This window comes from Saccostrea echinata, unplaced genomic scaffold (genome assembly GCF_033153115.1).
Source record: "Saccostrea echinata isolate AGI-Se365-2 ecotype Australia unplaced genomic scaffold, CSIRO_AGI_Sech_v1 ptg000009l, whole genome shotgun sequence".
In the NCBI taxonomy this organism is placed as follows: domain Eukaryota; kingdom Metazoa; phylum Mollusca; class Bivalvia; order Ostreida; family Ostreidae; genus Saccostrea; species Saccostrea echinata.
Genome location: NW_026889758.1, coordinates 33,212,501 through 33,235,626, shown reverse-complemented (window position 1 = coordinate 33,235,626; position 23,126 = coordinate 33,212,501). Strand labels below are relative to the sequence as shown.

Sequence of the window (23,126 nt, the reverse complement as noted above, 5' to 3'; positions counted from 1 at the left end):
GCTGATAGTAAACAAAAGCTTTGAAATGAATGACCGTCCTCAATTTATTATAGAAAATCACGAATGTCGGCTGACCCCTACCACATTCTATGACTTTGCTCTTTGTATAAACATGAATTTCACCGATAAAATTTGTTGAATCTTATGGTTTAGATATCAATTAATGATCTGAGATGGAAAATTATGCTTAATTTGATTCTTCATTTTTTCACATTTTACCGGGGCCCATAAGTGCACTCGTTCTTTGAGAGTTATCAAGATATTTCAAATACAAACTATCATATTTCTTTCTATGTTACATTCTTGAAACAATTCATGTTGTTAGTCCCCTAGTGAAACTGTGAAACTGAAGGGGACTATAGGTTTCCTCCGAGTCTGTCCGTCTGTCTGTCTGTCCCACTTGGTTTTCACACTTTTTTTCTAAACGCTTGCAGATATTGAGCTGATTTTTGGTATGTGAGTGTATCTTGATGAGTTGCAGATCAAGTTTGCATTCTGTTCCACTTCCATGATTTTTGATGGAATTACGACTTTTTCAATTTCTATGGGTTTTCCGCAATTTTTATCTAAACGCTTGCAGATATTGAGCTGATTTTTTGAATGTGACTTTATCTTGATGAGTTAAAGATAAAGTTTGCATTTCGTTCCGCTTCATGGATTTTTGGCGGAATTATGGCATTTTAAATTTTTGACCAGAACCAGATTACACTTGCCAATAGGGGACTGGTATTGTTAAGGCAATACTCTTAGAATGCTTGTTATTATCTTTAAAGACAAAGACAGTAAATGGGGGGGGGGGTGTTATGTGCAAACTTCTTTGTTTCAACCTATATATTTTTCTTTTCCAATAAAAAAAGATCTTGAGAATAGTGTATGCCATGAAATTTATATTTACATTTAAAAATAATATTCACATCCATCCCATCTTTTTAATCATGTGGTGAGATTCTCAACAAACATGGTTATAATTGACACTAAGAAGACTTATTTCAAGCTTGCATGAAGACCATAAGATCACTTAGAGTAAAGGTGTTTTGTTTCAAATCAAGACATATCCCCACTGACAAATCTTAAGGGGTGTAAGGTTGTGTATAGAGGTTAAATGTTCCCTGCAAAACCTTCCTCACCTGTCATACAATTTAAATCATCACCCCCATCATAATATGACATAAATAGAGTCCCACTGGAAGATGAACAACGCAAAGCCTGACAAATGAATGACACATTTTTACCATATGCCTCAGAGCTCACGATTATTAAAATTTCACTACCTTCCCCTTTCTTCTTTCTTAAAACTGGTCTTCATATTATGTTAGGGAGGGGCGGGGGACCTTAGTTTGTTTTAAAACATTTATGCATATATCCTCACTTTAGAGAGTGATTCATGTGCTAACTTTTATCATTTCACCTTCCAGAAATTATGAAATATCAACAAGTCTATACCAATTATTTTAATCATTGAATAAATAACCAAAATCTTGCACATTTACAAATGATTTTTCAGGAAATCTAATTACTGGTCCAAATAATTAGAAGCCTACTCTATAACAATGTCATTTTGAGGCTAAAATACTCAAACCTACATACACTTTCCCTTCATTAAAATGCAAAAAGAATTAAACAATCAAGCCAGTTCCTTTGAAATATTATATGTGGCTATCATGTGTACCATTGATGTAGAATAATAAATTAGATTTCACACCTCGTATCAGTGACTTTAGATGAGTCTGTTTTTCATCATTAGAGTCTAGCAGGGAAAAGCTATACTGTTTTATGTATACTGTATGTATATTCAGTGCACATCTCACCTGCTATGACATAATTTAAATGACATTGAAACCTCCCATTGGAACTGGAAATTATCAGCTGTGACACCTTCCAAGTTACTGTACTATAGTATCTGTGCATGTGTACTTTTAATTATTTTCAACCTAGACAGTTTTATATGTAAAGGGAGGTAATCAAGAAAAGCTTAAAGAATTCAACTCAAAACATGCCTAATTGCTTTCTCCTTTTAACCTAACATGGAATTAAAGGTAAAAGAGGCATGTTACAAGGCTGGGATATTCCATATACTGACCGGTGATGACCAGAGTGTGACTAGCTCCGGAGGCGACATATTTGACAGGTTTGGACAGTTCTACTGGGACAGGAACAGTAGCTTCCTCCAGAGTTCCACTCCCTATCTGACCGTTGGCATTGGATCTGAAAATCCAAATAAAGACATACATAACTCTAGCTTTTTGCTTACATGAATCTGTCAATCAGTGATAATACGTTTGATCTACATGTATATGTCTTAAAGATACCCTATAAAAATTGTAAAATACCATCTTATAATCATTTGTCAGAAAACTGAGCAGAGTTTCACATTCGACAGAAAATTTTGGAAATCTGCAAGCAAATTTCTAATTTAATCAAATACAATATTGTAGTATATAGTGAATAATTTCATACATTCAGAATACACTTACCCCACACATGCAATTGTTCCTTCTTGAAATCTGAACACTGAATGTTTTTCTCCACAAGAAATTTGGACAACTGGTTTGTGCATCAGAAACTTTAAAAGATGTGGCTTAACCTGAAAACAATTGAAACTTCATTTTAAATTCTGCAATTTATTTTCAAGAATTTTATGTTGAGATTTTATTTTTCAAGATTCCTGCTGTATATTATAGACATTTTTCTGTTCCACAGAGTGGTGTTTGTGCATTTATTACATTTTCAACAGTGAAATGCTGTGATTAATTTATTGAATAAAAGTGATATTCTCTCACAGTGTGAAAAAAAGGATACCTAAGTGATATTCTCTCACAGTGTGAAAGGATATCAAGGTAAGTATTGTAATTTTGGGGGTATACGTCGATGGGGTGTATAGGTCGAAAGGCTCATTTTCAGCCGTAATTTTTAAAAAATCCTTAGATTGGATGAATGCAGAAGAAAGGACGAGGCTTTGTTTATCGATTTCTAGATGTAGATACTACATATCAGAACATTTGAACTTCTTGGCTTACCCCGTGATATTATCGTATTGAGAAAATAAAATGGTATTTTTTGAGTAAAACATTATAATAGTGTTTGATATAAAAAAAAAAGTTTCTTTAGTTGAAATTTCCTTGAATTCTTCTATACAACGTATTTTCTCCAACTTGCCAGTTCAATGCCGTCGTAGTTTGACTCTGTCGTTAAACAGTATCCATAAATACGGTAGTATACGACAGCTATAAATTAGGGAAATACACAAGATCAAACAATAATGATTTCCATTTTTAAACATCGTGGACATCCTTAACATATTTTATATAGGCATTATTTACAATATCCAATGACCGCCATTTTTATATTTCTTGTATTAGGGATTAGCTAAAGCACGCAAATACTATTACATGTAATAGTGAGCAATTGAAATTAATCGTATTTCCAAGCTTTAATTTGGCCTGTGATATTTGTTGTAAAAATAAATTTAATTAGGAGTACATTTGCAATTTAACAGTCATCATGAATTTCACAGCTTTGTATGTTCAATGATGTGTAGCACTAATACCCCTATTACGGGTGCTGTAAATCATGCCCCGCAGGCGGTTAAACCAACACATTTGTCAACACCTTTTTGCACACATTGTATATCCCTTTATCTGTCAGACAATTAAAATTCAAACAGAAGCCAATCTTTGAATAAATCAGTGTACCTCTTGGGTATGAGGAAGATAAGTTCACTTTATTAGTTAATTAGATACATGTATGATATATATTTATGATTAGTGGTATATTTGATAAATAAATTTAGGAATTACGGGCAACAATTTATTTCACGCATTTTACATTTAAAAAAATATCACAAGACAATGAAAAAATATTTATGTAGACAATTTCAATTCATCGATGCGCATAAATGGTAAAAAAAAATCTAAAAAAAAAAGAAAAGATGACGATTATTTACCAAATTGCGATTGTGAAAACTTCTCCGTATTCTAGATTTTGATATGGTCGCGGTTTTATTTTTAGTGAACAAATGCGACTTCCAACTTCACAAGATGGAGACAGATAGCATGTAAAATATACTTTGATGAAACATTATTTACGAGATGATTAAATAATTTTATGGGGGTACATCGGTGGATATTTAAGGGAACTTAATTTGCAAGAAATCAACGGAATATATACTTTAATTCTTTATTGCGTATTATTTTTTCTCGGTAAAATAATTTAAAAAGTTACGAAAATTGTACAGATTTGTTTTGAAATTGACATAAATTTTACGGATTTTGGGTCATTTTTCGTAAACTTGAGCCTTAGAAAGGTTGATTCTTTAAATAGAACGACCCCAATGGTTCTGAGAAAAAAAGTATCGACCTATCTTCCAAAAATTACGGTAAAAAATAATTTCTGGCCTGTAATAAAATAGAGATAGTAACTGAACCATATTGATAGAGACTAAAACTGCCAATTTCTTCCCAAATATGTTGCTAAAATCCAGTTACAATGTTTTCAATCTCTCAGCTGCTAAGCTATGACGTCTCAACTGCTCAACTAAAACATCAAAGCCTATGACACTGTTTTAAGAAAAGACAGAGGCAAGGGGAAAATGAAAGAAAATGTAATAAACAGAAAATTCATTTTTTTTTAGTTGGATATAGAATTTATTTCACTCATGAGACCGGATTTTTTTATATTTTCACTTGTGCTTCGCACTCGTGAAAATATAAAAACAAATCCTGTCCCACTCCTGAAATAAATTCCATATCCAACTACAAAACATTGAATATCCTCTATATATACATACCATCTGAGAAAATAGGATACACATTCTAGATTTTACGATACTATGAGAAAAAATTTTTTTTTTTCTTTTTGTTTTATTGACCTTTAAATTGCCATGTAATTTTCCTCATGGGGGGAGGGAAAAGAAATGATGAAAAATTAAAGATGAATCTTTTCTTAGACTACTAGAAAGCATGTTTTACATTTTTGACACATCCAATAGAAAAATGTTTAACATAATTGAATACTTTAAGTGCTGACAAAGAATAAACAATATGAAATGGAGAGCCAAGTATGTTTGAGTATTAAGTTTTCATTAAGGGTTTATAGGGAACAGAGTTTATTTTAACAGGACCAATATACCTCCTGCTGGGCATGATCAAAACATGGCATAAAACAAGAAACAAGAGGCTGATGGGTAACCATACTCACCTAAATTATGTTGGCTCTGCTTTCTTGAGAAGATTTACAAAGATTTACAAAGATTTTTCCTAATATTCTATTGTAAGACTTTAATCCCTTATTGTGACCTCAACCTACCCCTGGGACCATGGTTTGAACAAACTTGAATCTGCACTACATGAGGATATCACTGTAGTCAAGGTCCTGCTGTTCTTGAGATTTTTAAAAAAAATTCCTGTATAAGCTTTGGTCTCTGATTATGGCCCCGTCCTTCTTCTGAGGCCATGATTTAACCAACTGTGGCCCCACCAGAACCCAGCGAACCATAATTTGAACAATTTAGAATTTAAACTACGGTAAGAAGCTTTCATACAAGTTTCATGTTTTCTGGCCCAGTGGTTCTTGACAAGATTATTTAAATTACCACAACCTAGTTTTGCTTTTTTCTTGATTATCTCCCCTTGTAAAGGGGGGGGGGGGGTGTCTTAGCTGCAATAATGTAGCCCTCTCCGATTTTTTTTAATCTGATATTTTCAGGAGAGGGCTACAATTCCACTGCATCTCCGTAATGGTGCAAATATATTTTTTAGATACGGACGACTGTAGGCAAAATAAATTGTTTTTGCATTCAACTTACTTCCAATAAGACAGAATTTTTTTTCACTATCAACATCATAGCCTTTTATACGCGAAAACCAAGTAAAATAAATCTGCGTGTTTACCAGGCGTTCTCCTCAGCAGCCATGACAGTTCTCACGTGATGTACTGAGACTTGCGCTTGAAATTTAGAATCACTTGATAAAGTAAATGTCGGTGTTGATAAATGTTTGTGTTGTATGATATCGCTAAACATCGATAAATAAAAGCATTCCATGTGATTTTTTTTTTTCATAAACAGTGATATTTATGCTTAAATAGGGAAATCCTAAACAGATCCGCGCCCCTAGATCCCGAATTCTCATTGGTTGTCCCAAAATAAAATCGATTAAGGTCAGTAAACATGGCGGATAAATTCAAGTTGTGATGTTGAAAAATGAATACATGAAAAATAACCGATATACGTATTGTTCTGTATATTTTTGGATCGATTCATGTCTTGCATAACTACATTTTATGAGTTCAGGTAAGATATGTTAATAAAATACCCACTTACTGATAATTTGAGCCGAAATCTGTGCAGTAGTGAATCACTCCCACACTTGCACCATTACGGAGATCCTAAGGAGTAGTAGCCCTCTCCAAAAAAAAAAAAAAAAAATCGGAGAGGGCTACATTATTGCAGCTAGGGGTGTCTTTATTTGAACAATGTTGAATCCCTGTTACCCAAAGGTACTTTGTGCTGAGTTGTTGAAATTGGCCTAGTGGTTCTGGAGATGTTGGAAATGTGAGAAGTTTACAGATGAACAGGACAAATATACTGTAGATGGAGTGACAGACAGATGCCAGACAATGGGTGATTATAAAAGCTTACTTGAGTTTATAGCTCAAGTGAACCAAAATACATCTGTGTCTACACCAAATAGTAAAGTCTGCACTGTAAGCTACAGACCTACAGACAGTTGGACAGATGGACATTCTCAGTGATTCCAGTGTACAACTCTACAGTTAATTGATAATTTTTTTTATCAGCATGTATAATAAATTTAATGAATAAGTTATATAGCTGTTGGTAAAAGCTATTGCCAATAAACTGTGAAAAATTGGTATAGATAACTCTGACATTAAAAGTATGTGGCAAATGAAAAACTTCTTTCTTTTTTTTGGTTACGTTTTACTTTTCTTTGAAGAAATTAAAAAACACACACAAAAACAAGCTGTGTTTGTGAAACACTATGCCCCCGATGGCAACACAATTCTGGAGTGGGACGTAGACTACAGTGCAATAGTTATGGCCAATGTTAAAGTTTTTCAAATGTAGGTCAAAGGTCACAGTTGAGGTCACAAGATCAAAAATTTCCATACCAATGGAAAGGTCTTGTCATAATGAACACTCATGTCAAATATTAAAGCCTTACCCTTGACAGTGCAATAGTTATGGGCTAGGTTAAAGTTGACAACAGACAGACAGACAAACAGACAGACAGGACAAAAACAATATACCCCCCGGGATCTTTCGATCCGGGGGCATTAAAATCTTTTACTGACTGTTACTCAAAAAAATCATCTTTGACTTTTACCATCGAGAATAAAGATATATGGATAAAAGTGTATTTCAAATACAAAAGAAGTAATAGAAAATACACAATTTGAGCTTGTGTTAGTATTACAGCAACTTTGAAAGTTTTGTTCAGGTACAAATGGTGATTCTGTGCACACAAATATTGGTGTGTAATATGGGAAATATTTGGTCAGGGTTGTGAGGACTTTGCAACTTTGATAGAATAAATATATGCAGCATGCACATTAACATTTATGCACCTTGCAAGTATTTTTTCTAATGATTTTATTATTGCCATTTCAAAAGCACACAACAAATCTAAGAATTAAGATTCATGAGTTGTCTGAACTTTATCACTACTCAAACATATTTATTTTAAAATAAAGAAGTTTAATTATTGTGTGCTATTGAAGTTTATCATATTCTGGACAGGGTGTTTTCAATCAATCACTCATCACCGTAATTTTCTGGCAGAGTTTGGGTGACTTTCTGCTAATATGGAGATTTTCCTGCACACCATTTATTGGAGGCAAATGAAATTCCTGGTAAAACACACAATTGCTTTTATTCAGACCACTTCCAAAGAAATAAGCACTAAGAAATGGAATTTGGTATTCACTTAAAAGTAATGTACATATCCTTTTTTTTTTTCAATTTTTTGAATGCATGCAAACTAATAAACATTGACAGAATGTGCAACATTTAATTTCCTAAACTGAATATTTGAAACTATAAACTCTATTTTGGATTATTTGTTTATCTATGAACTGTACCATAAAACCTGCTTACCTGATTTTCTTTATAATTCATTGCTCTATAATCATAACCTAGTTGAGCATGGAAATTGTTGCCAAAGCTGAACACGTTCCCATTGGACAACCACACCATAGAGTGTCTGCCACCACAGGCCACCCCGCCTACATCTGGTAAGGTTTCTGGGGCTTCGTCATAGAGATGAACCTTCTCTGGCTGCCATTGGAATTCTTTAACATTATTACCAAGTCTGCAAACCACAAAAGCCAATATTTCAAAACACATACCTCAAGGCTGGAAATATTTAATCCTATTTTAATTGTTTTGTCCAATTTGTATTTAAGACTTCATGTTTCTTATCTTATGTAACAAACAGATAGAATCAAAATAGGATAAGTTATTTTAATGTGTTTGGGCTTAAAAAGAAACAATACTGAGAATGTTGTCCTAGTGTAAGATGATTTGATGTTCATTATTGACAAGTTTGCATGTTTTCAACTTTTTCTGGGAAGAAAATGGTTCAACATTTTTACTTTTCATTTTATGAATTCTTTGTGAAATACAAAATTGTTTTATGACACCTTTTTTTACTCTGAAGAATTAAGAAGAGGTGACATTAATTCATGAATCATCAATTTTTCCCTTGATATATCAACCTAGTTCGAATCTGCACTAAACACTCCAGAAAAAAAATAGAGTGCATCTTCATTTAATAATGAAAAAAAGATCCAATACCAGCCCGCAAAATAACAACTCCAGATTGACACAAGGAAATTGAATACCCTGACTGGTTCAAAGGAAAATGATTTGGAATCAATATTTTAACTACTCTGTATTTTTTGGTGATATGATATAAACCGAAAATCAAATTAACTTGAGGAAAAAATGTCCTGCATTAATGAGACAAGCTTGAAGCCTGCATCTAGTCTTGCCGCAGCATGTGAGAAAATTCTGACAAGTACTGTGCCAAATTTATAGCTCTCATAATTTTCAACCAGAACTGCACACTATGAAGTGGTCACAAGGGACTGGAGATCTGTCATCAAGGCTGAACCTAATCAATTTCATCTCATTTACAGTTATAGGAGGTATCACCTCCACATGTAAGGGAAGCTGGTGTTACTTAGGCCTCTGTACATCAGAAATTAGCCTCCTGTGTCATTTGCTGTCACCAAGATTGCGTTAGTGGGCCGACCTGAAAAAGCCCGGTTAGACACTGGCAGTCTCCCGGGACTCCCCTCAATCATGCAATAGAACAGGATTCGTGTGGAGACAGTCATAAATTTGTGCACATTTTTTGTTTAATGGATACATTTCTATGAACTTGGTGACATTTATAACCCACAGTTATAAATTGAATTAGCAGTACAGAATATGGATTTGATCAATAATGTATTCCAATATCTGGATTTACAAATAGTTTTAATACATTGAACTAACAACTCTTATCCTCAATTATAGAATGCTTTCACAGAAAAAATGACCTTTTTATATATGGTTTTTGATGAGGAATGTGTCAAGACTTCTAAATTAACCTTACTCCTACAAGTATGAGACTATTAACATTGCTACGCTTAAAAACCTACCTAACTGGTTATGTTTTTTTTAATGTGTAACATGACCCTTAATCACATGAATGCATGGTTAAACTTTTAGGTTAAGGTCAAGAGGTCGAAAAATGTAAAGAGTAAATTTGAAAATATTAAATTTTTTGAAGATTAAGTCAAACTTCAAGGTCAAGGTAATGGGATTAAAATCCACATCATGTTCCAAAACATCTTGTCACAGGCAATGCACATGTCAAAAGTTTGCAAATTAGTCAAACTTCATGGTCATGGTGTCAAAAGTCAAAGCACAAAGTCTTGTCACAGGTAATGCAGATTTCAAATATGAAAGCCCTAATCTTCTCTCATTAAAAAGTTATCACCAATGTTTATTTTGTTGAAAATTAAGTCAAACTTCAAGGCCTAGGTCATGGGGTTAAAAATCATTTGCGGAAACGTCATGTCACAGAAAATGCATGTCAAATATGAGAGCTTTTATTATCTTCTCTCTTTCAAAGGTTATCACCAATGTTAAAACTTTTGAGAAGTAGATCAAACTTCAAGGTCAAGGTCACAGGGTAAAAAATCATAGCATGTAAAGAAAATGTCTTGTAAGGGATAATGCAACTGTCAAACATAAAAGCCCTATCTTCTCTCATTCAAAGGTTATAAACTATGTTGAAATTTTTGAAAAGTAAGTCAAACTTGAATGTCAAGGTCAATACATGCAAAATATGAAAGCTCTATCTTCTCTATTCAAAAGTTATGACCAAGGTTAAAGTTTTTGTGACAGACTGAAAGAGGAATGAGATTTAATGTCCCCTTTATTTAGAATTTAATTCTAGTCATCTGTTTCAATGCTACGTTCATCATGCAACATTACCGGTATCTAAAATACCTGTGTACCTAACTCTAGCATTACCAGCCTCCATTTAAAGACGTACAACACAGCGGGGGAGATAACTCTTGCGATTTCACTTAAACGTTTAATGTGTCGTCAAATTTGACGTTAATAATAAAGCGTCAGAATGACGAGCAATACGATCCCGATGTATTAAAAGTAGAAACAGAAAAATGAAATTAGGGGCTTGATTGTTATATCTTTATGAGTACCAAATTCTATCATTGATTATTTTTGTAATTAAACCCCTCCCCTCTATGAAAAGGAAGAAACAAAAGATTACCCCTTAAATTTCTTTAATTTCATATTATGTAAATCATATCCGTGATCAAAGCACAGCAATTTTCATCTGAAAATTTTTATGTTACATTGTTTTTTTCCCCATTACAATTGGCTACAAAACATTCCGATTACAGGTCTATTGTATAACTATGCATTCACCAAATAAATATTGTTTTGTTCTTCTTTTATATATATAAAAAACAAACAAATAAATAAGGAAAAAAGATTTACAATGTAATTATCGATTCCATTCTTAGAATCTCACTGGTCAAAGAGGAACAACTCTAAAAATGTGGGATATGTTTGTTTTCCCTTCCTTTAGTTGAGTTATTCCTCCTGTTTTCCGAACAATTATGTTTCTTCACGGAATACACAGATACATTTACAGTCAGACCAGCCTGATGAACTCGAGAACTGAATACTATAATATATACAAAGTAAGTATCAAAAGTGAAGAGGAATTGTTTACAGAAATTATTTGAATTCATGAATATCTCATTGCAGCAAACTGTCTGACCTTCTGTCACTGTGAATAGTGTCAGTTCGCATTTCCTCCAATCAAACAAAACATTTTATATCACTGTACACATGAATCATTTTAAAATAAATGAAGAATTTAAGGTTTGATACATTGAAATTAATATGGAAAACGATATTTCCATTTTCTATTCTATAGAAGCAAATGAAGTATGCATACAATATCGCGGGGGAGGGGGGGGGGGGGGGTGTATCCCCACACACTCCGGATCCTTGGTTTGAAAATATTAAGAAACTATAAATATTCCATTTATATCACAGGACAATTGAACATACGTCATTGTGAGTTCACTTTTAACAAAAATAATTCATTAAATGAAAGTTAATTCAATGTCAGTTGAATTTCATATTCAGGTATGCAATATGAATGCATATGTATGGACTACATGTATACGGTTATCAGACACATGGGCATAAAATCCTATTAGAAGTAAGTTTTACTTAAATCAAAACATTTTAGTAGTCAATATTTAATATGCATACATGAATAAACAAATTAGTACTTCAGGAATTCAGTGGACTAAATATATCTGCAATGTATGCGATGCTTCAAGCTCAAATAGTCTGTGCCACAAAAAAAGTAAGGGGGAAAAGGGGGTCATAGCAAAATATTGCCTATAAATCTACATTTAAATGCACTTTACATTTGAAAACTCTGATAAAATAAAATGTAAATATCATTTCTAAAACAAAAGATGTTTTCCAGCCTTTTTTGTGTATTTGTAGATCCACAGCATTTTATCGTCCCAAGTCTGAAAGACCACGCTTGAGAAAACTGATTTAGGGAGAAAGGCGGAGAGGGGTGATTTTCCGCTATAAATTCAAAACGGGTCATTTAAAGAATTACAAAAAATTAAGAAGATTATTTTTGCAATTCGCTACATAAAGAAAGTATTTTTTTTTTCAAAATTAAACGATAGGTTTTTTTCATAAAAAAAATTCAAAAATACCCATTTTTCAAGGCTAAGATGAACAATAGTTTTTCAGTTTAAGGTCTTTAAAAAAAAATTGTGTCGATATATACTTCTACAAAATTACTTCATATGTGTGTTACATGGTCAAACAAATTAGTTGAAGTTTAACAGCCATGCTATCCCGACTTTTTTGAAAATCAAGGATCTTATAGTTGGTTGATTGAAAATTTCTTCTCTTGAACAGCTAAAGGGGGTAACTTTTAGAACTTCCTGTCCAAATACAACTTGAATGATTTTGCCCAAAATGTGCATACACATAGTAGGTATAGTCATGTATAAAATATACAAAAATAACAAAAATTAAACAACAGGAATTTTTTGGGGGTGGGTGTGTTGTACATCCTTAAAATGAATATATTTATTCATCTGCTAAAATACAATACCTTGTATACCTGGTCAATCTTATATAACTGATTAATGTAAGAAGACAAACTAAAGACATTGTGTAAAAAAAATCTATAATTTGGTATTTTAAAGACCATGTGATACATCAGAAACAAAATTTTATAATTGTAATAAAAAGTTGCCTCCTCAAGAAAATTGAAATAGCTTGAACTTAGATAATTAGATTTAATTGCCCTATTACATAAATTGTTTTTTTTTTAATCAATAATATATGTCAAACTTGAGGAACTGTGAGCAAGCTCACAAAATGACCCCCCACCCCCCTATATTTTTTTAAAGTGCCCATTCAAATTTTGTAGATGTGATCTTGAGCTCCAAAAATACCTATGTTAAAAAAAGACACATCATCTGGTAATAAGTAATCTTTCAGTGAAATATTGACATCCAATGCTTCTTCATTAGAAAATTCTAGACCTCTCTGGGATTGGGTCAAGGTTACAACACACCCTCAGGTCCATAAATAATCTTTGTACCAAGTATATGTTTTCAATGTATCTCCATTACAAAGTTATAGTCAGACAAGAATTTTATACTTTTTCTGTCAGTGACACTCTCAGGTCATAAACCATTTTTGTACCAAGAATAAGCTTCCAATGATTCTCTATTAAAATTTATAGCCCAGACAAGAAATCTATACCCTTTCTGTCAGTTACCTTGAACTTGCTGGAATGATCTGGAATCAAGGTCAATACACATCCTCGGGTCATAAGCAATCTCTGTACAAAGTATGAGCTTCAAATGATTATTCATTACAAAGTTATAGCCCAGACAAGGTTGCAGACAGATGGACAGACTGACAAGGAGCTTCCTATATAATCCCCCAAACTTTGTTAGGGAGGGGGGTATAATAATAGACCACATCACTTTATCCTGTCTTTGCAATGCTTGTATGCAACTAACCAACTCTAGTCAGAACTATTTTGGATTTTGAAACCCTCAGAGATCAATTTTGTCACTGTTAAAAATGTATGAACTCTAGTGTCAAAAGTTGGGTTTTAATCTGCAATAGAAAAGATTAGAGAGTCCTTAGAAGACACCATCATTACAAAGGGTGTGATGGAGGCTTCAACCACATGGCATGGCATTGTAACCCCCGAGACATTCATGCAACACTCTGACAAGACCTCTGCTCACACAAACTGAATTAATGCATGATCTAAACTGACATCTTCAAACACCCGCAGCATGGTCAAGTTGTGAAAATACAATCAAGACATGGAATGAAAGTTTTCTTTTTTATTCTTTTTTCATTTCTTTTTTTCAGTCTTCAATTCTTTTTTAATTAAAAAAGAACTAGAGAGAGAACATACATGCAATTCATTTTACAAAACTATTCTGATGAGAAGCCATGGTTGGATATCTATCATATTTTTTCGTTCCGATGTCACTCTTTTCCATTGCCCGTCACAAATATGATATTTGATCCCTTGTCACTAGGCGACAACCTCTTTTGCCTCAGTACCGCCCTGGGGTTAATAACTAGATAATGTTTTGTCAGAGTCACTAGTCTGGTAGGGGAATCCTGTAATTACCTCGTCTTGGAAAATCAGGACAGTACTGTCTCTAGCAATCTTTTAATCAGTGACTTTTTGCATTTTCCTTTGTTTTTCTTGGCATTTCATTATGAGATGTAATGATTAGGTCCCCAAATCATATTGCATTTAATACTAGGCAATTTCTGACTAGCAGAAAGGTTCAGAAGTCTTGACTCTCATTTCAAATGCTATCAGATACAGAAACTTGACTAACATAAGGATATTTCCTTTTCGTCTTGAATGGTCATCAAATTAATGATTCAAAGTTTAAGAGTCTGTAAATTTAAGCTAAATGCTATAAAAAAAATATTTAGCACACAAGACCTTCTTTGCACTAATTAATTATGTTTGCCCATAAGATATAATACAATTGTTCATATCCCAAAAAACTTGTGAGGAAATTTGTATTCCCAATATATGTTTAATACATTTACTTATTCATCAAGTTGGATTAAGATCTTAATGCACATTTCATTAAATGCACCACTACTAATTATGCATTATGTTCCTTCTGTGCATTCCTTTATTTCAACTCAAAGAAGAGGTCCATGGGCCTAACTGCCTTGATGGTAATCTTAGCATTATGCGTTTCTCAGGCTGTGACCATTTTAGTCTATCCTCGAACTGGAATTACAAGCCTCATGTGACAAAATTTTACAGTTTGGTGAGGACTCTATAATCATTATCATATTCATGCAACTTGTCTCTTATAAGTTCATTAGTAAAGAAGACAGGTAAACTCAAATGTAAACAAGAGGGCCAAAGGCTTTAACAGTCACCTGAGTATAATACAACACTATAAAGGACCCATAGAAGTATAAAACAAGACCTATGGGCCACAATGCTCACCTAAGTCACTTTGGCACTGCTGTTCTGCATCAGATTTTTTACTAATATATATGATTGTATTCCTATGTAAAATTTTGATTGCTTTTTGTGACCCTTCTCTATATACAGGGGCAGTGATTCGAACAAAAATGAATCTACGCTATTGGAGGATGCTTCCACATTAATTTGATTCATCTTGACTTTGCTGTTCTTGAGAAGAAAAGTTTTAAATTTTTTTCCCTATACAATCCCTATTTTGGCCCAACCCTAATGGGAACCATGATCTGAACAATTTAAAATCTACACTACCTCAGGAAGCTTTCACCTTAGTTTCATCTTTTCTGGTTTAGTGGTTCTTGAGAAGATTTTCTCTATACATTTCAATGTAAAACCTTGATTCCTTATTGTGGCCCCATCCTACCCCCCAGGGACCATGATCTGAACAATTTATAATCTACACCATCTCAGGAAGCTTTCACCCAAATTTCATTTTTTCTGGTCCTTTGATTCTTGAAGAGGAATTTTTTCCAATATATTTCAATGTAAAACTTCAATCCCCTATTGTGGCTCTATCCTACCCCCAGGGAACATTATCTTAACAAATGAGAATCTACACTACCATAAGAAGCTTCCACATGAGTTTCAGCTTTTCTGGCACAGTGGATTTTGAGAAAGATTTTTTAAAGAACTATTCCTATGGTTTTCAATGTAAAATTATATCCCCTATTGTGACCCAACTCTATCCCTGGGGGGCCATGACTTGAACAATTTAGAATCTACTACCTTAGGAAGGCTTAATTGTTCTTGAAAAGAAGATTTTTAAAGATATTTCCTATTTAACGTGCATGATCAGGTTCTTACAAGGGATATATTTTACTTGTACCCTGTCTGAGTTAATGATTGGAATGATTATTAAGACTGCTCTGTCTAAGGGTAAATCACACAGTTCTAAAATTTTTCTCTTATCTAGAGACAGAAACTGGGTAAGGTACTACTTGTAACATGTTTCTCCCCTACGTTCCCATTGATAAGAACTGGGTGTCTCAATCTTCTTTAGATTTACTACACCCAGAACTTAACATAAATTCCCTAGGATACTTGCCACTGGTGCTTTTAACTTTTATGCTTTTATTTTGCTCTTACCCTGAACTTTTGTATTACCGATTCAATGACCAACTTCTTCAGCTAGCTTCTGAATGCTTACTTTTCCAAAGCTTAAATTTGCATTATATACCCTTTGGCTAGTCCATTCCAAGGGTTGTCAGGTCATTCCACTATTTGAAGTTTTCAATGCTGTGTTCTATACAAATGATCCTCAACATTCCTATAAAAAACTTGGACCCACTGTGGCCACACCCTATCCCGGGGGTCATGATTTGAACAAACTTGAATCTACACTACCTGAGGATACTTCTGTATTAATATGACTAATATTGGCTTAGCTGTTTTTTGTGAAGAATTTTTTTAAAAGATATTTCCTTTATATTCCTATGTAAAACTTTGGCCTCCTGTTGTGTCTGCACCCAACTCCCAGGGATCATGATCCGTGCAAACTTAAATCTACACTAAGATATTGAAGATACTTCTATATTAATATGACTAATAATGCCTTAGCTGTTCTTGAGAAGAAGATTTTTAAAGATATTTCCAATATATTCCTATGGTAAACTTTGACCCCCTGTTGTGGCCCTGCCCTACCCCCAGGGTCATAATTGGAACAAATTTGAATTTGCTGAGGATACTTCTATAATTATATGACTAATCATAGTTCTGATGTTCTCGAAAAGAAGATTTTTAAAGACATTTCCTATATATTCCTATGTAAAACTTCACACACACCCCTCCCCCTCTTGTGGCCTGGCCTTCCCCGGGGGTTATGATATGAACAAATTTTAATCTAGAGTATGTAATGAAGCTTTCACACAAGCTTCATCTTTTCTTGCCTAGTGATTCTTGAGAAGATTGATTGATTGATTGTTATTGTTTAACGCCGAGTCGGCAATATTTCAGTCATATTTCGGCGAAGATTTGTAAAAGATGCCACCAAATTTTCATGAATTCTTAATTATCTCCCCTTGAAAGAGGGCATTGCACTTCCTGTGAACAAACTTAAATCCCCTTTACTCAAGGATCCTTTGTGGCAAGTTCGGTCGAAATTGGCCCAGTGCTTCTGGAGAAAAAGTCGAAAATGTGAAAAGTTTACAGACGGAAGACAGACAAAAAGTGATCAGAAAAGCTGGCTTGAGCTTTTAGCTCAGGTGAGCTATAAACCATTAGACATTCTTAACCCCATTACTTGGGGGGAAAATTGAAATCCACACAACTTTGCAATGTTTCCATATGAATGCAATAACTTCCTACTTCTAAAATAGATTTTGTGAAAATAAAAAAAATTTAACCAACTGCTTTTTTAAACTATTGATTCCTAATTGTGGCCTCATCCTACCCCTGGGATCCATGATTCAAACAAACTTAAATAATAATATATGCACTACCTAAGGATGCTTGCATATTAATCCTAATTCTTGAGCAGAATTTTTATATTTATTTTCCCTAAATATTTCTATGTGAGATTCCTAGACAAAATGTGATTCAAAGCCATATATCATGTTTCTCCCAAACAATACCAAATGTGGTCCTTATGTGGATTCGTTTTAATGATGAACTAATGGAGGCCTAGCTGGTACTTAAGTGCAAAAGCAGCAGGAAGTGAGAATTTGATCACATATATGTGGTTTGCTTTTTGGCATTCATGCGACAGACGTTCCTCTAACAGAAATAAAGAATTGGACAAACTACCCGGTATATCTTTGATGCCTCACAGAGATTGTGGATGATTCCAAAAGCGATGTTCAAGAGAAATAATTGATACAGTAACTGTAGACTCCTTATTGAAGGTTTTCTTTGCAAAGAAATTTTAATTGCATAAATCAGCTAAGAGAGGATGAATTGCAAATTCTTAAATGTTGCAATTTTTTAATTTGAAGATCAGAGTTGTATTTTTTATATCTAAGTAAAATTTCATAAATCACTAATTAACATTTTCACAATTTGATACAGACATACTATGAGAAATTTACAGTAGTTTGACAAGGCCATGTGAAATTTCAATTTGATTATGTTCTTAAAATTCTAATATTCTATTGCGTAAATGTTGCATATGTATAAAGAATTTGGTTGTTATTACACAGTAAGTAAATTAAGGTATTTTATTGCAGAAATTCATGATAATATGGAGAGAAGGAAATAATCATTTCAAAGAAATAAATTTTCAACAGATTTTTCTTCCAAAAATTTAAATGTATTTTTTTCATTCCATTTACATTTCAGCATATAAAAATACTAAAGTCATGATAATACAGTACAGAAAGTATACATCATAATCAGATAGTGTTATTTAGGTTAATGTGCAAAAAGAAAATTAAGTTTTTTGAATAATTATTTATAAATGTTCCACATTAAAAAAGAAGAAAATTTAAACAAAGTAATATTGATAGTTATCTATGGAACTGTTTATGTAAAGATTATATATCGATCGATCATGATGTCATGCCATCTAGCAGAACTTTGCAGATAATCTTGCCATATTTAAGGGGCGGAGATCCTCACAAAAAAACTATAAAGGTATTGGGGAAAATTTAAACTGTTTTAAACAGTTTAAAATGTTGACATCTTGAGAAAAAACCCTGGTTAAACTAAATAACAGGGCTGATTTTAACAAATAACGGCTCTTCCTCTTTTCTCATATCATGGATGTCGTCAAAGTTTCACACCTTTCACACCCATGTTTTGACTGCACGCTGCTTAATTAATTTTATAGACTGTGTTTGTAGGTGAATCCCAAGCCCCTTCGGCGTCTTTGAGAAGTTAATTGAGCTGGGGTAATATCATTGCTAAATCTCCACGATTCTGCGTAAATGTACAGAATGTTATTTATATCGAAATGTAACATAACTTTTAAATTTGAAAAAGATAACTAAATTACAATGAATAACAAACACACTGAAAAATTCAAATTAAGGAATTGAAAAAAAATGTTTTAATGATATTTTGTAGTTAAAATGTATTCAACGGGAAACAATCCAATTAACGACACGATTGAGCGAATCAGCCGTAATTCGTGCATCTGTAACATCACTACGTTAGTTTAGATACACAAATCTCTTTAAAAAATTAATTTTAATGTACATTCTTCCTGAATGAAATAAGAAAAAAATAATCCGTATTTAATTTTTTTTACCGTATATCGGATGTCGACTTTATACGGTTCAAAGTTTATAGAGCGCATTTCGTATCCTGTTCTGACGAAAAGGCAAGTTACACGCGAATGCAGCTCAATGCTGTAACTTTGTGCTGAAACTTAGTGAATTTAGAAAGATTAAGAACACGTTTTATAAACAAGATTTTAAAATAACTTCTTAGATTTTTAATAAAAATGCAGGGAATTCTGAAATATGTTGAGCTACAGTCTATATTAAAGTCATGTACAAATAATAAGCTTGTCTGTTTTGCTATGCAATGAAATCTTGGACGTCAAGTCTCAACTCTGATATCTCGAGACCTCGGATATCTCGACATTTTCCGATGGTCCTGTCGATGTCGAGATAATTTACCTGTATATATATATATATATATATATATATATATATATATATATATATATATATATATCAATGAATATTTCATGAGTGAAAAAGGAAAAATATAAAAATATATATATACATACTGTCCACTATTTCCATTTCCCCAAGAATATATTTCATTGTTATCTGAAAAAAGACATAAAACAGAAATATAATCTGTGTATGGGTCATATGAAGGTCAAAAAGAAAATTACTTTCACATATATTTTTGTCATTAGGTCTAGAAATACAAAACAATAAAGACCATGCATTAAACTCCAAATTTTATTATTTTTCAATTTTCTCTTTATTGCAACTGTAAATGAGATTTCAGCCGATAACGCAATGAAGACAAATAAGTCACAGAAATAAAATCTCCATATTTCCAATGTTAAGCCATTGTCAGTAATTTGCATTGGATAGAATTATGAGATTGAATAGGTTATGACTGAAGATTGCTCTCTCGACTGCTTATTGCTCATCTTCAGAAATAAGCGATTAATTTCTGTTGTCACATCATGAATAAATCTACAATATCTAGTCATTTTCTGATTTCTGCCCATTAATGGGAATTGCTATAGTTCACGGAAAAATTGCTTTTATGAATGTATCAAAATACTAGAGTGCCGACTCTCCATGAATATTTCAATTCTTAAGTCGACACTATAAATTCTGTAAGATCAATTTTGATGGTCATTGCTATCCCTTGGAATTGCTATAGGAAAAGAAATGCTAGATTTCTAAGATGACATTGGTGTCCTTTAATGGTCTGCTATACAACCAGGGCAATATCTATTATTGCCATTCTTGACCAGAGCATGAAAGGTCAAAAGCTTATGGAGAAAAAACTAACAAAGGTTTCCTTTTATCTGCAAATTTGAATATTTTCAGTTCAATAAAATGCTTTGTATAAAAGTTTTGTGCAGAACAAAAAGAAAACCTGAATGACATCCCCCCTCCAACAATTTAACTATCAAACAATTCACAAGTATATGTGCTAATTAAGACATTTATGAGAACATTTATTTCAGGTATCTCTGAGAAGTTCATGACATAAATTTTAAGAATCAAGATTTTGAATGTCCTTTTTCATGTATTAATTTAATTTATAACAATTAATATGGAAACTGAGTTATTAATAAATATTTCCATATAAATAATCATAATAATGATCAAACATTTCAAAAATAAAATCAGACTTACATGACACATGTATTAATAATTTATCAGCACAAGATCCATATGTTAAGTGAAAAAAATTCAAGTCTTTCAAGGAAATAAAATATAGACAAGAGGCCCAAGGGCCTCAATGGTCACCTGAGTGTAATACACCCTCTAAAGGATCAATTATATAATAACACACACACAAACAAGAGGCCCAGGGGCCACATCGCTCACCTGAGCACTATGGCTAGAATAAAGGCGAAATCAGTTCAGTCTTGAAAGGTTGAAAAGTTTAAATATAAAAGTGGGGGAGTGGGGGGGGGGGGGGGGGGGGGTCATGAATTGAACAAATTTGAATCTACATTATCTGAGGATGCTTCCATTTAAATATGACCAATCATGGCTTTGCTGTTCTTGAGTAGAAGATTTTTAAAGATTTAACCTATGTATTCCTATGTAAAACTTTGATCACCCATTGTGGCCTCACCCGACCCCCAGGGGTCATGTTTGAACAAACTTGAATGTACACTATCTAAGAATGCTTCCATATGAATATGAATATGCATATCATGGCTTTGCTGTTCTTAAGAAATAGTTTTTTTTTTTAAAGATTTTTACTACGTGTTCCTATGTAAAACTTTGATCACCCATTGTGGCCCCACCCTATCCCCGGGGGTCATGATTTGAACAAATTTGAATCTACACTATCTGAGGATGCTTCCTTGCAAATATGACCAATCATGGCTTTGCTGTTCTTGAGAAGAAGATTTTTAAAGATTTTTCCTATATATTCCTATGTAAAACTTTGATCTTCCATTGTGGCCCCACCCGACCCCCGGGGGTCATGATTTGAACAAACTTGAATCTACACTATCTGAGGATGCTACCACATAAATATGACCAATCATGGCTTTGCTGTTCTTGAGAAGAAGATTTTTAAAAATTTTTCCTATACATTCATATGTAAAACTTTGATCGCCCATTGTGGCCCCATCCGACCCCCAGGGGTCATGAGTTGAACAAATTTAAATGTACACTATCTGAGGATGCTTCCATGTAAATATGACCAATCATGGCTTTGCTGTTCTTGAGAAGAAGATTTTTAAAGATTTTTCCTATATATTCCTATGTAAAACTTTGATCGCCCATTGTGGCCCCACCCGACCCCCAGGGGTCATGATTTGAACAAACTTGAATCTACACTACCTGAGGATGCTTCCACATAAGTTTCATATTTTCAAGCACAGTGGTTCTTGAGAAAAAAATTTTTTAATGATGCCATTAATTTTTCACAAATTCTTAATTATCTCCCCTTGGAAGAAGGCGTGGCCCTTCATTTGAACAAATTTGAATCCCCTTTACCCAAGGATACTTTGTGGCAAGTTTGGTTGAAATTGGCCCAGTGGTTCTTGAGAAGAAGATGAAAATGTGAAAAGTTTACAACAACAACAACGACAACAACCACGACAGACAACAGACAAATTTTGATCAGAAAAGCTCACTTGAGCCTTTGGCTCAGGTGAGCTAAAAAGTCAGAGAAATAGGATGATCAGGGATCAAGAAAATAGTTAGTCTGGTAAACAGCAACAACTAAGAAACTTGCCAGTGCTACGTACACTCTATCAATATCACCAAACGCAACAAAACAATTGTGATTTGATCAGCATAAAACACAGCATTCACATGATAAACCTGGCATGATCCCCATGCCATTGACCTCTCTTGGTCTTAACCTAACACAAGAACCCTTGGCTAAGGGGCCATGATTTTCATTATTTTGGTAGAGGGCTAAATGCTCATTACAATCATGACAACAGTTTGATTTCTTGATGTCCAGGATTAAAGAAGATTTTAAAGATTTCATTAATTTTGATGGTTTTAGTGTGACCCCTCTGGCCCCTGGGAGGGGGGGGGGGAGGGTGAGCAGGGATCATGAAATTCAATTATTTAGTTCCCCTACCCATATATGTTAGCTATTTGCCAAAATTGGTTGAGCAGTTACTGAGAAGAAGCTCTGAAAATGTTCAAAAGTTTATGTTCAACGGACAATGGATGATGGACAACGACAAAGGAGAACAGATAGTAATAGGTAATCTTAGTGACTCATTTGACCTTAAAAAGTGGTTGGGACTTGCAACTCACTTAAACATATCCATGGTTTCAAGATATCAATGTTCAAGGTTATGAAATTCAAATGTAAAATTAAGGAAGAATGACTGCTGTCTACTTGAATTTTTCTGAACTGATGACACTTTTA

At 33.5% G+C, this 23,126-nt stretch overlaps 1 protein-coding gene across 3 annotated transcripts in view; it reads right to left on the bottom strand.

Annotated features, from left to right (window-relative positions):
* The window catches only part of LOC133182235 (secretion-regulating guanine nucleotide exchange factor-like), a 75,712-nt gene that overhangs the window by 22,979 nt on the left and 29,607 nt on the right, over positions 1-23,126 (bottom strand). For all 3 annotated transcript variants that reach the window (XM_061316993.1, XM_061316995.1, XM_061316994.1), the window contains exons 3-6: positions 19,810-19,852; positions 8,114-8,327; positions 2,475-2,584; positions 2,081-2,205 (exon numbers count right to left, since the gene is read on the bottom strand). In XM_061316993.1, the coding sequence (XP_061172977.1) occupies positions 2,081-2,205; positions 2,475-2,584; positions 8,114-8,327; positions 19,810-19,852 (492 nt within the window). The remainder of the gene's footprint in view (positions 1-2,080; positions 2,206-2,474; positions 2,585-8,113; positions 8,328-19,809; positions 19,853-23,126) is intronic.